General features: G+C 24.9%; 1 protein-coding gene across 1 annotated transcript; it reads left to right on the top strand.

The window, feature by feature from the left end:
- Nucleotides 1-991: 991 nt before the first annotated feature.
- Nucleotides 992-5,977, top strand: LOC130673155 (fatty acyl-CoA reductase wat-like). The gene is made up of 8 exons (XM_057478089.1): nt 992-1,590; nt 2,027-2,162; nt 2,336-2,475; nt 2,566-2,814; nt 3,652-3,797; nt 4,071-4,180; nt 4,900-5,599; nt 5,674-5,977. Exons 1-8 carry the CDS (start codon nt 1,552-1,554, stop codon nt 5,759-5,761), a joined length of 1,608 nt encoding a protein of 535 aa, XP_057334072.1. The 5' UTR covers nt 992-1,551; the 3' UTR covers nt 5,762-5,977.
- Nucleotides 5,978-15,766: the final 9,789 nt, after the last annotated feature.

Raw genomic sequence — 15,766 nt, 5'->3', positions numbered from 1 at the left:
TTGTCTTTCTTCTCGACTCATATAATATTGTATAACATATTCACCATCGGCACATCAATAAATATATATATATAAGTGTACGTAAGGACTGAGCTGGGTTGTATTATTTTGTGTGTGTTATTACGCAATCTTTATAAATTTAGGCCATACGTTGTTATGTTGTTGAGTAGCAGTCCATAATGTTTCATGTCCAGCAAATGGACATCCATTCTTCATATATTATAAACTATTATATCAACAAATGTTATAATAATATTATTACAATAATGATAATAATCCAGGTGGTGCATGTAGAAGCTGGCATGCAAACCACGGTCTTGATATCGTTAAGGATAATAATGTCATCGTGATCTAACACGTGGCGTAAGTTTCTCATTGTCATTCAGGGTAAACTCTCTACTCAACACAAAAGACTACTCCACGCTGTCCAGATCTGCCCGACTGATGGATTGAGAAATTCCATTGATTAAAAAAAATTTTTTTTTCACGTTCAAGGTTCTTTTCTCTCACTTATTTTATTTATTTACTTATTTTTTTTAAGCCACAAAAACCGGCAGCTAAATATTTTTTAAATCAAAAATTACAATGACGTTAAAACTTTTAAATTATATTTGCTCAATAAAATACTTGGGTAAATATTTTTTAAAAGCTTTCAGACTTTAAAATTATGCAGTGACGTGTTTTATAATTAAATCAAATTATTTAAATAATTAAAAATAATGAATTCAAGTAAATGTTTTTTGTAAGTTTTTATGTAAATAATTGTGGGCAAATAACGTCAAGTAAAAATATTTAACTTGACTAATTGACTTGAGATAAAAATAAAAAAAAAAAAACGTTTTTATGACAAGGAGCCGGTATTCATGAGTTTCATAGAATATAATAAAGATATTGTGTGAGATTTAAATAATGTTTGGTCAAACAAGGGAGCGGACTCGTGGGTGTCCCGAAGAACTTCTTGAGAAGTTAACAAAGGTCTTGGTAATGCTCGATCGTCATCAGCGTGATCATCGTCATCATCAGCGCAATGATTATCGTGGCAGTAATAATTGTGGTGGTAGCAGTATTTAAATGTTATTGATAGAGTAGTAATTCTGTCAAAGTCGACGAGTCAGGTGCAAGGAGAGTCCCAGTTATATTTGAGGTGAGTGTCGGGGGACACCTACTACTACTGCGGCGTTTACGTTCGAATTTTGAGTCGAGTCTTTGGATCCCCAGCAGTAGAACCGGGCACAGTGCTCGAACCAACTTCAACCTGGTACCAGCCTCTAATTCCCGTGCATGGCCCACGGCCTTTCATTCACTGTAATCATCAAACAAAAGTGCTTTTTGTAATATTCTTACGTATACGACCGATACTTTTTATTGAATAAATTACTTGAAAGGGAGAGTAAACTCTCTCTTGTGCCTCATAATCAACGAATGCTAATTTTTTAATATTTTTATTTTTAACCTCATGAAATTTAACATAAAAAATCATTACTTTTGTTAATTACTTGTGATTATTTTCCATTTTTTATCATAAAATTTGTGGTACAAGTGATTAGCGCCATGCTGCTGGAAAATCAAGTCTCCAGATACGGGAACGAGGTTCGTATTTTCTTATCTATTATCTGTAAAATAATTACACAATTACTATTAATTATTCATCAGTAATTATTAGTTAATAATTATTTTAAATATTTAATTATGACACTGTCGGCTAACAATAAATTTACTCACGTCGCACATTCCGATGCATCCGATTCAGTAATTGAGGTCATTTATTTATTTTAATTTTTTTTTTGTCTCTGTGTTACAAATCAAATGATTACTGGCTATTACTTTACATCTAAATAATAATTATAAGTCTATAAAAAAATTAAAAAAATACTAGACTGTTTAAATTCTTCCGCGTTGATAAAATAAGAGAAACTATATATATTATTTATGATACTAAGTAATAATTTAAACATAATATTAAATAATTATTTAGGCTGTTATGTAAATAATAGTAATAATAAAAATATGTAATTATATTTTCCAGGAGATAGACGTTTATGAAAATGATATAAATGTAAATGAAAATAATAATAATATTATGAATACAATAAATATGGAGCAAGTTATAACGAGGACTCCGATTCAAGATTTTTACGCCGGTCGAAATATCTTCATAACAGGTTATTGTTAGATAATACTAATAATGATTATGACAGGATAATAAAATAGATATTGTTGGCATTATGATGAGAAATCATTGAGTACTTTCACTACTCTATGGGTCCACAGTATTCATGTGTAAATAAAAAAAATATCTATACATATATATAAAATTAATATTATTATTTTTCAGGAGCCACTGGCTTTCTCGGCAAAACTATGATTGAGAAACTACTGAGAATTTGTCCGGAAGTATCAACAATTTATATATTGATTCGACCTAAAAAAAAGAGTAACATTATTGACAGAGTTGAGGACATATTTAATGAGCCCGTAAATATATAACAATAATAATAATAATAATAATAATCAAACATTTATTCTAAAATAATGTCATTACTTATGATTACTTATTAATTATAGATTTTTGAACAATTGAAAAATGATTCACCAAAATTACGTCATAAAATAGTCGCTATTCCAGGCGATTGTTCGTTTCCTGATTTAGGACTGACGTTAGAAGACCGAAAAAAAATAATTGATGAAGTTTCAGTCGTTTTTCACAATGCGGCGACTGTTAAATTTGATGAAAAACTTAAAGTCGCAACGACAATTAATGCTGGTGGTACTTTAGCTGTTATTAATTTGTGCAAAGAAATAAAAAATTTAAAGGTAACAGAATGTAATAATTATATATTTATGTTGCATTACAAAAATATTTGAACGTAATAGCATTTCATAATCAACCCCCATTTATCGGGGTCACGTAGTGCCGAAATTTCTCTCATACTAACCAACCGATGACCGCATCAACTAAATACATATATAATTTCATCACCAATATAAAACGATACACGTTTTCATATATATGTGTATGGTTACAATGTATACGTAAAGTAAAAGTGAGAGCTGTTAAAAAAAAGACAATGAAAAAATTATTTTATCCATTAAATTAATTGTTTAAATAAAAATAAATATGTATATGAATAGAAACTTGCGTCAGGTATTTCTAACAGTTAAAGTCTTACTGAGAATAATTAAAAAGTAAAACAAAAAGTTACAAACAAGTTCCGTGAATAAAAATTAATAGAAAAAAAAAAATGAAATAGTGAAGATAAGTGTAATGAAATATTTGCACAATCTTTAACCGTGACATGATATGTTTGCCTTCACCTTGAAGCTTTATGGTAATTTCTTAAAAATAATCTAAGGTGCTAATTATTTGCATGATTTTTAAATATTGTGCGTCATCCCTTGCGCACGTTTAAATATATGTGATACGCGGAGCATAGTAATTATTTTTTTGTTGTCGCCGCTTAAAACCGTGGCCCTGAAAAAATTACCTTTACCATTTATTAATATTTTTTTCACTAGTTATTTGCTAAACCACTCGGACGGATTTGCATTTTTTTAACGAATTTCAATAGTCAAGATGTCAATACACTTTTAAAAAGTTATTCAATAATGAAGATCATTAAAACTTATAATTTTTTATTTTTTTTATTCAAGGCGATGATTCATGTGTCAACAGCCTATGCAAATTGCCATCTTGATACTATTGATGAACAATTCTATCCTCATCCTTTGAAGTATGATGATTTACGAGTTATTGTCAATAGTTTGCCAGATGAAACTGTCAATGCCATATTACCCAAGTAAATATTTTTGTTTTAACTATTTATTTAAATTAATAAAAAAGAAAAGGGGGAAGGGGGCAGAGTAGACACCCTGGTGGAAATTTTTCGGACTTTTCTCTGAAAAACTCTGGAAAAGTCATTAGAACTTTGAAAAAGTCTTTAGAACTTTAGAACAGAGTTTTTCAGAGAAAATTCCGAAAAATTTCCACCAGGGCAGCCTCCAATTTTTTTTTTTTCATCAATTTAACTTTTATTTTAAATAAAATTAATTAATATTTAAATTTATTTCAGACTTTTAGAAAAATGGCCTAATACTTACACATACACAAAAGCACTTGCTGAAAATGTTGTCCGTGAAAAATCACAAGATTTGCCAATCGGAATATTTCGACCTGCAATAAGTAAGTGACTACCGATGTAAAAAAAAAAACAATAACAAAATTAACCTACTTAATATAACAAACCGTAGAACTTGACACAAAATTTCCAGTCATAAAATAACTCAAATAAATCAAAAATTATAAAAAAATGTGTTTGGCCATAGCAATGTACCTAGTGTCCGGAATACTAACTCTAGTCTACCAAATAGTCTTAACTTTAGGACTCTTTGCCCTAAATATTTTCGCAAAAGCGATACTTTTCGTCTTCGCCATTATGTACACAGTCTGTCAGCCCATCGGGTTCGTCATAAGCTCCGAGTCTTCTATATCCAGCCCCACCGAGACCATGTACCCCGAGTACGACATCGAAGAAAACCGGCCCCTAGAAGAAACTATCAGTATTATTTCCCTGGTAACAATTATTTCCAATGAAGAATTTATAACTCAAGAAATAATTACTCCCGTTGACTCACCGAGTCCTCAAAATTCTCTCAAGTCTCTGTCCGAGTCCTCGGAAATAAAACGACAAGTTATAAAAAGTATTTTAAGAGAACGTGGTACTCTTGATATGGTCAATAGATCCGTAGATATTCTTTTTCCAGAAACCGATGCTAGATAATTCATTATTTCGTAATGTAAATTCAAGTTTATTAAAAAAAAATTATATGAAAATTTCCCGTCCTTTTTAATTAATCAACTTTTTTTTTTAAATTTTAAATTACTATTTAATTAATTTTTAGTAATATCTTGTGCTGATGATCCATTGCCTGGATGGATTGACAATTATTATGGACCAATGGGCGTAGCAGCTGCAGCAGCTGTTGGATTTTTACGTAGCATTCGTATAAATCGTGATGTTTATGCCAACATGGTACCCGTTGATTACACAGTAAATGCGATCCTAGCAAGTGCTTGGGATGTAGCTACGCAACCAGACAAGCGTGGGGAGAATATGTTGATATACAATTACATATCAACCGTCGAGAATCCAATAACTTGGGGATTTTACATCGACAATTGTCTTACATATGGACGCGACTTTCCACTGAAACAATCGGTCTGGTATTTAACAATGAGCACTTATCAAAATAAAACGATAAACTTTTTTGCGAATATTATTTTACATCTGCTACCTGCGCTTCTGGTTGATATCGTCGCTGTCTGCACGGGACACAAACCACGAGTTGTAAAATCCATAAGCAAAATCAATAGATTTTTGAACGTCATCCAGCCATTTAGTTTGAAAAATTGGAATTTCAAAAATGACAATATTCAGCGTCTTTGGTCGCGTCTTGATTCAAAAGACAAATTGAGCTTGAAGTTTACTTTTGATAAATTTGACTGGAAGCATTACTTGAGAAATCACATGCTGGGAGTAAGATTATATTTGTTCAAGGAAGACATGAGCACGTTGGAATCTGCTAGGAAAAGATTACAAAGGTTAATATTAATAATTATTATTATTACTGATGAATACTAGCCTCTAATTATTTGTTTTATTTTTTTATTTTTAGGCTGCGATGGATTCATGAGACAGTAAAAATAGCCATGGGTTTTTTTGTCATCATGTTCATTTGGAAATTATTTAATATCATTTTTTAAATATCACGCAGTACTAGCCTCGAAAAAAATATTTTGTAAATAAATTTACTTTTATTAAGTATCGTAGATTAATTTTTTTTAAATACATTTTTGTAAAGGACTTTAATATTAGATAATAGTGGGTTTTTTATAATTATTTTCTTAGTTTGTAGATTAATATTTAACAGCTATATGAATCCTGTATACTTTTAATATTTTTCAATTAATATTTGTACTTAAATAAATATATTAAAATAAATTTTTAAATGATTTCCTACTTATTTTTGCTTCAATACTCCATTTCTCCGGCCTTTCAGTAATGAAATTTAAATTAAGTAAATTTCGCGCGCAAAAAAAATTTCAATGTAAACGCGGTGTCGCCACCTATGGCCTGGAGAGTATCCAACTCTTATTATCAGTGCTGCCAGAACGTGGGATATTTCTACCCCTTCCAAAGCGCCTCGCGCGCGGTGCTCACACAAAACTTTGTCTATCGGTGTGTCGGGAAACCGAATGAAGCCGAGAGAAACCGAGCGTTGTAGACAAGCGGAGGAGAAATGTTACTCCCATCATGCGTCAATTCGTACCCGCTCAGAGTTGCGTGTTCAAATCCGCGCTCGAATTTCATTTTTTTTTTTTTAAATTATTTTTTAACGCAATTAATCTTTAAATATTTATCTGTTCAAATATTTTAATTAATTGATAATTAAAAATTTTTTGACAAATTTCAATGGCTGTAAAATAGATAAATAAATATTGAAACATAATCCTCTCGTTGTACTTTTATTTAATAATAAATTTTAGATTATTAATTTTAATTTTAATAAATAATTATTATTAAAAGCTATTTATTATTAATATTAGTTATTATTTTTAACTGTTACTTGAAGTTAAGTTAAGTTTTAAAATATCTTTATTAATAAATCAATACAAATGGTTTACATATGTTTTATTATTTCTAACTTTATATAAATTGTTCCTGTTCCTGTGGAACTCTACCAATTGTTTTTGTATTTACTTTATATTTTTCTATTATTGTTATTTTAGATATGTAGTGTGTTCGTGGTAAAAATTTGAAAAAAATCCACTAGATCAGGACTGTTACTTGAAGTTTCAAACCCGATTTTTATACAAGCTGTTACAGAGAAGTAGGTCAACTCACGCTGTGGACGTGCGTTAATGTTTTGGTTTCGGGAGCTTCAAGTCGTGTGTTCGCAACCACGACTAAGCAAACTTTTTTAAACTAATTAATAATTAATTAATTTCTAATTATCTTTAACTAATTTTTACAAAAAATGCATAATTCCGAATATTCAGAGAAAAAATATGTATGGTATTTCTCTGGGATAGAAATCCCATAAAATACCATACATATTTTTTCTCTGAATATCCGGTGTATAGGATTTCTATGGATTTTCTATTCCAGAGAAATATTATTTGTATGGTATTACTATGGGTATAAATTTTATATTGAATTTGTATGGTATTACTATGGGTATAAATTTTATATTGAATTTGTATGGTATTACTATGGGTATAAATTTTATATTGAATTTGTATGGTATTACTATGGGTATAAATTTTATATTGAATTTGTATGGTATTACTATGGGTATAAATTTTATATTGAATTTGTATGGTATTACTATGGGTATAAATTTTATATTGAATTTGTATGGTATTACTATGGGTATAAATTTTATATTGAATTTGTATGGTATTACTATGGGTATAAATTTTATATTGAATTTGTATGGTATTACTATGGGTATAAATTTTATATTGAATTTGTATGGTATTACTATGGGTATAAATTTTATATTGAATTTGTATGGTATTACTATGGGTATAAATTTTATATTGAATTTGTATGGTATTACTATGGGTATAAATTTTATATTGAATTTGTATGGTATTACTATGGGTATAAATTTTATATTGAATTTGTATGGTATTACTATGGGTATAAATTTTATATTGAATTTGTATGGTATTACTATGGGTATAAATTTTATATTGAATTTGTATGGTATTACTATGGGTATAAATTTTATATTGAATTTGTATGGTATTACTATGGGTATAAATTTTATATTGAATTTGTATGGTATTACTATGGGTATAAATTTTATATTGAATTTGTATGGTATTACTATGGGTATAAATTTTATATTGAATTTGTATGGTATTACTATGGGTATAAATTTTATATTGAATTTGTATGGTATTACTATGGGTATAAATTTTATATTGAATTTGTATGGTATTACTATGGGTATAAATTTTATATTGAATTTGTATGGTATTACTATGGGTATAAATTTTATATTGAATTTGTATGGTATTACTATGGGTATAAATTTTATATTGAATTTGTATGGTATTACTATGGGTATAAATTTTATATTGAATTTGTATGGTATTACTATGGGTATAAATTTTATATTGAATTTGTATGGTATTACTATGGGTATAAATTTTATATTGAATTTGTATGGTATTACTATGGGTATAAATTTTATATTGAATTTGTATGGTATTACTATGGGTATAAATTTTATATTGAATTTGTATGGTATTACTATGGGTATAAATTTTATATTGAATTTGTATGGTATTACTATGGGTATAAATTTTATATTGAATTTGTATGGTATTACTATGGGTATAAATTTTATATTGAATTTGTATGGTATTACTATGGGTATAAATTTTATATTGAATTTGTATGGTATTACTATGGGTATAAATTTTATATTGAATTTGTATGGTATTACTATGGGTATAAATTTTATATTGAATTTGTATGGTATTACTATGGGTATAAATTTTATATTGAATTTGTATGGTATTACTATGGGTATAAATTTTATATTGAATTTGTATGGTATTACTATGGGTATAAATTTTATATTGAATTTGTATGGTATTACTATGGGTATAAATTTTATATTGAATTTGTATGGTATTACTATGGGTATAAATTTTATATTGAATTTGTATGGTATTACTATGGGTATAAATTTTATATTGAATTTGTATGGTATTACTATGGGTATAAATTTTATATTGAATTTGTATGGTATTACTATGGGTATAAATTTTATATTGAATTTGTATGGTATTACTATGGGTATAAATTTTATATTGAATTTGTATGGTATTACTATGGGTATAAATTTTATATTGAATTTGTATGGTATTACTATGGGTATAAATTTTATATTGAATTTGTATGGTATTACTATGGGTATAAATTTTATATTGAATTTGTATGGTATTACTATGGGTATAAATTTTATATTGAATTTGTATGGTATTACTATGGGTATAAATTTTATATTGAATTTGTATGGTATTACTATGGGTATAAATTTTATATTGAATTTGTATGGTATTACTATGGGTATAAATTTTATATTGAATTTGTATGGTATTACTATGGGTATAAATTTTATATTGAATTTGTATGGTATTACTATGGGTATAAATTTTATATTGAATTTGTATGGTATTACTATGGGTATAAATTTTATATTGAATTTGTATGGTATTACTATGGGTATAAATTTTATATTGAATTTGTATGGTATTACTATGGGTATAAATTTTATATTGAATTTGTATGGTATTACTATGGGTATAAATTTTATATTGAATTTGTATGGTATTACTATGGGTATAAATTTTATATTGAATTTGTATGGTATTACTATGGGTATAAATTTTATATTGAATTTGTATGGTATTACTATGGGTATAAATTTTATATTGAATTTGTATGGTATTACTATGGGTATAAATTTTATATTGAATTTGTATGGTATTACTATGGGTATAAATTTTATATTGAATTTGTATGGTATTACTATGGGTATAAATTTTATATTGAATTTGTATGGTATTACTATGGGTATAAATTTTATATTGAATTTGTATGGTATTACTATGGGTATAAATTTTATATTGAATTTGTATGGTATTACTATGGGTATAAATTTTATATTGAATTTGTATGGTATTACTATGGGTATAAATTTTATATTGAATTTGTATGGTATTACTATGGGTATAAATTTTATATTGAATTTGTATGGTATTACTATGGGTATAAATTTTATATTGAATTTGTATGGTATTACTATGGGTATAAATTTTATATTGAATTTGTATGGTATTACTATGGGTATAAATTTTATATTGAATTTGTATGGTATTACTATGGGTATAAATTTTATATTGAATTTGTATGGTATTACTATGGGTATAAATTTTATATTGAATTTGTATGGTATTACTATGGGTATAAATTTTATATTGAATTTGTATGGTATTACTATGGGTATAAATTTTATATTGAATTTGTATGGTATTACTATGGGTATAAATTTTATATTGAATTTGTATGGTATTACTATGGGTATAAATTTTATATTGAATTTGTATGGTATTACTATGGGTATAAATTTTATATTGAATTTGTATGGTATTACTATGGGTATAAATTTTATATTGAATTTGTATGGTATTACTATGGGTATAAATTTTATATTGAATTTGTATGGTATTACTATGGGTATAAATTTTATATTGAATTTGTATGGTATTACTATGGGTATAAATTTTATATTGAATTTGTATGGTATTACTATGGGTATAAATTTTATATTGAATTTGTATGGTATTACTATGGGTATAAATTTTATATTGAATTTGTATGGTATTACTATGGGTATAAATTTTATATTGAATTTGTATGGTATTACTATGGGTATAAATTTTATATTGAATTTGTATGGTATTACTATGGGTATAAATTTTATATTGAATTTGTATGGTATTACTATGGGTATAAATTTTATATTGAATTTGTATGGTATTACTATGGGTATAAATTTTATATTGAATTTGTATGGTATTACTATGGGTATAAATTTTATATTGAATTTGTATGGTATTACTATGGGTATAAATTTTATATTGAATTTGTATGGTATTACTATGGGTATAAATTTTATATTGAATTTGTATGGTATTACTATGGGTATAAATTTTATATTGAATTTGTATGGTATTACTATGGGTATAAATTTTATATTGAATTTGTATGGTATTACTATGGGTATAAATTTTATATTGAATTTGTATGGTATTACTATGGGTATAAATTTTATATTGAATTTGTATGGTATTACTATGGGTATAAATTTTATATTGAATTTGTATGGTATTACTATGGGTATAAATTTTATATTGAATTTGTATGGTATTACTATGGGTATAAATTTTATATTGAATTTGTATGGTATTACTATGGGTATAAATTTTATATTGAATTTGTATGGTATTACTATGGGTATAAATTTTATATTGAATTTGTATGGTATTACTATGGGTATAAATTTTATATTGAATTTGTATGGTATTACTATGGGTATAAATTTTATATTGAATTTGTATGGTATTACTATGGGTATAAATTTTATATTGAATTTGTATGGTATTACTATGGGTATAAATTTTATATTGAATTTGTATGGTATTACTATGGGTATAAATTTTATATTGAATTTGTATGGTATTACTATGGGTATAAATTTTATATTGAATTTGTATGGTATTACTATGGGTATAAATTTTATATTGAATTTGTATGGTATTACTATGGGTATAAATTTTATATTGAATTTGTATGGTATTACTATGGGTATAAATTTTATATTGAATTTGTATGGTATTACTATGGGTATAAATTTTATATTGAATTTGTATGGTATTACTATGGGTATAAATTTTATATTGAATTTGTATGGTATTACTATGGGTATAAATTTTATATTGAATTTGTATGGTATTACTATGGGTATAAATTTTATATTGAATTTGTATGGTATTACTATGGGTATAAATTTTATATTGAATTTGTATGGTATTACTATGGGTATAAATTTTATATTGAATTTGTATGGTATTACTATGGGTATAAATTTTATATTGAATTTGTATGGTATTACTATGGGTATAAATTTTATATTGAATTTGTATGGTATTACTATGGGTATAAATTTTATATTGAATTTGTATGGTATTACTATGGGTATAAATTTTATATTGAATTTGTATGGTATTACTATGGGTATAAATTTTATATTGAATTTGTATGGTATTACTATGGGTATAAATTTTATATTGAATTTGTATGGTATTACTATGGGTATAAATTTTATATTGAATTTGTATGGTATTACTATGGGTATAAATTTTATATTGAATTTGTATGGTATTACTATGGGTATAAATTTTATATTGAATTTGTATGGTATTACTATGGGTATAAATTTTATATTGAATTTGTATGGTATTACTATGGGTATAAATTTTATATTGAATTTGTATGGTATTACTATGGGTATAAATTTTATATTGAATTTGTATGGTATTACTATGGGTATAAATTTTATATTGAATTTGTATGGTATTACTATGGGTATAAATTTTATATTGAATTTGTATGGTATTACTATGGGTATAAATTTTATATTGAATTTGTATGGTATTACTATGGGTATAAATTTTATATTGAATTTGTATGGTATTACTATGGGTATAAATTTTATATTGAATTTGTATGGTATTACTATGGGTATAAATTTTATATTGAATTTGTATGGTATTACTATGGGTATAAATTTTATATTGAATTTGTATGGTATTACTATGGGTATAAATTTTATATTGAATTTGTATGGTATTACTATGGGTATAAATTTTATATTGAATTTGTATGGTATTACTATGGGTATAAATTTTATATTGAATTTGTATGGTATTACTATGGGTATAAATTTTATATTGAATTTGTATGGTATTACTATGGGTATAAATTTTATATTGAATTTGTATGGTATTACTATGGGTATAAATTTTATATTGAATTTGTATGGTATTACTATGGGTATAAATTTTATATTGAATTTGTATGGTATTACTATGGGTATAAATTTTATATTGAATTTGTATGGTATTACTATGGGTATAAATTTTATATTGAATTTGTATGGTATTACTATGGGTATAAATTTTATATTGAATTTGTATGGTATTACTATGGGTATAAATTTTATATTGAATTTGTATGGTATTACTATGGGTATAAATTTTATATTGAATTTGTATGGTATTACTATGGGTATAAATTTTATATTGAATTTGTATGGTATTACTATGGGTATAAATTTTATATTGAATTTGTATGGTATTACTATGGGTATAAATTTTATATTGAATTTGTATGGTATTACTATGGGTATAAATTTTATATTGAATTTGTATGGTATTACTATGGGTATAAATTTTATATTGAATTTGTATGGTATTACTATGGGTATAAATTTTATATTGAATTTGTATGGTATTACTATGGGTATAAATTTTATATTGAATTTGTATGGTATTACTATGGGTATAAATTTTATATTGAATTTGTATGGTATTACTATGGGTATAAATTTTATATTGAATTTGTATGGTATTACTATGGGTATAAATTTTATATTGAATTTGTATGGTATTACTATGGGTATAAATTTTATATTGAATTTGTATGGTATTACTATGGGTATAAATTTTATATTGAATTTGTATGGTATTACTATGGGTATAAATTTTATATTGAATTTGTATGGTATTACTATGGGTATAAATTTTATATTGAATTTGTATGGTATTACTATGGGTATAAATTTTATATTGAATTTGTATGGTATTACTATGGGTATAAATTTTATATTGAATTTGTATGGTATTACTATGGGTATAAATTTTATATTGAATTTGTATGGTATTACTATGGGTATAAATTTTATATTGAATTTGTATGGTATTACTATGGGTATAAATTTTATATTGAATTTGTATGGTATTACTATGGGTATAAATTTTATATTGAATTTGTATGGTATTACTATGGGTATAAATTTTATATTGAATTTGTATGGTATTACTATGGGTATAAATTTTATATTGAATTTGTATGGTATTACTATGGGTATAAATTTTATATTGAATTTGTATGGTATTACTATGGGTATAAATTTTATATTGAATTTGTATGGTATTACTATGGGTATAAATTTTATATTGAATTTGTATGGTATTACTATGGGTATAAATTTTATATTGAATTTGTATGGTATTACTATGGGTATAAATTTTATATTGAATTTGTATGGTATTACTATGGGTATAAATTTTATATTGAATTTGTATGGTATTACTATGGGTATAAATTTTATATTGAATTTGTATGGTATTACTATGGGTATAAATTTTATATTGAATTTGTATGGTATTACTATGGGTATAAATTTTATATTGAATTTGTATGGTATTACTATGGGTATAAATTTTATATTGAATTTGTATGGTATTACTATGGGTATAAATTTTATATTGAATTTGTATGGTATTACTATGGGTATAAATTTTATATTGAATTTGTATGGTATTACTATGGGTATAAATTTTATATTGAATTTGTATGGTATTACTATGGGTATAAATTTTATATTGAATTTGTATGGTATTACTATGGGTATAAATTTTATATTGAATTTGTATGGTATTACTATGGGTATAAATTTTATATTGAATTTGTATGGTATTACTATGGGTATAAATTTTATATTGAATTTGTATGGTATTACTATGGGTATAAATTTTATATTGAATTTGTATGGTATTACTATGGGTATAAATTTTATATTGAATTTGTATGGTATTACTATGGGTATAAATTTTATATTGAATTTGTATGGTATTACTATGGGTATAAATTTTATATTGAATTTGTATGGTATTACTATGGGTATAAATTTTATATTGAATTTGTATGGTATTACTATGGGTATAAATTTTATATTGAATTTGTATGGTATTACTATGGGTATAAATTTTATATTGAATTTGTATGGTATTACTATGGGTATAAATTTTATATTGAATTTGTATGGTATTACTATGGGTATAAATTTTATATTGAATTTGTATGGTATTACTATGGGTATAAATTTTATATTGAATTTGTATGGTATTACTATGGGTATAAATTTTATATTGAATTTGTATGGTATTACTATGGGTATAAATTTTATATTGAATTTGTATGGTATTACTATGGGTATAAATTTTATATTGAATTTGTATGGTATTACTATGGGTATAAATTTTATATTGAATTTGTATGGTATTACTATGGGTATAAATTTTATATTGAATTTGTATGGTATTACTATGGGTATAAATTTTATATTGAATTTGTATGGTATTACTATGGGTATAAATTTTATATTGAATTTGTATGGTATTACTATGGGTATAAATTTTATATTGAATTTGTATGGTATTACTATGGGTATAAATTTTATATTGAATTTGTATGGTATTACTATGGGTATAAATTTTATATTGAATTTGTATGGTATTACTATGGGTATAAATTTTATATTGAATTTGTATGGTATTACTATGGGTATAAATTTTATATTGAATTTGTATGGTATTACTATGGGTATAAATTTTATATTGAATTTGTATGGTATTACTATGGGTATAAATTTTATATTGAATTTGTATGGTATTACTATGGGTATAAATTTTATATTGAATTTGTATGGTATTACTATGGGTATAAATTTTATATTGAATTTGTATGGTATTACTATGGGTATAAATTTTATATTGAATTTGTATGGTATTACTATGGGTATAAATTTTATATTGAATTTGTATGGTATTACTATGGGTATAAATTTTATATTGAATTTGTATGGTATTACTATGGGTATAAATTTTATATTGAATTTGTATGGTATTACTATGGGTATAAATTTTATATTGAATTTGTATGGTATTACTATGGGTATAAATTTTATATTGAATTTGTATGGTATTACTATGGGTATAAATTTTATATTGAATTTGTATGGTATTACTATGGGTATAAATTTTATATTGAATTTGTATGGT

This window comes from Microplitis mediator, chromosome 8 (genome assembly GCF_029852145.1).
Source record: "Microplitis mediator isolate UGA2020A chromosome 8, iyMicMedi2.1, whole genome shotgun sequence".
In the NCBI taxonomy this organism is placed as follows: domain Eukaryota; kingdom Metazoa; phylum Arthropoda; class Insecta; order Hymenoptera; family Braconidae; genus Microplitis; species Microplitis mediator.
Note: the sequence above shows the minus strand (reverse complement) of the source record. Positions and strands in the feature narration are given on the sequence as shown.

Excerpts from the sequence above, each read along its gene's own strand:
- LOC130673155 (XM_057478089.1), top strand. The coding sequence starts at position 1,552 with ATGCTGCTGGAAAATCAAGTCTCCAGATACGGGAACGAG. Across the intron at positions 2,815-3,651 it reads AAGAAATAAAAAATTTAAAG|GCGATGATTCATGTGTCAAC; the intron begins GTAACAGAATGT and ends TTTTTATTCAAG. Across the intron at positions 4,181-4,899 it reads AATATTTCGACCTGCAATAA|TAATATCTTGTGCTGATGAT; the intron begins GTAAGTGACTAC and ends ATTAATTTTTAG.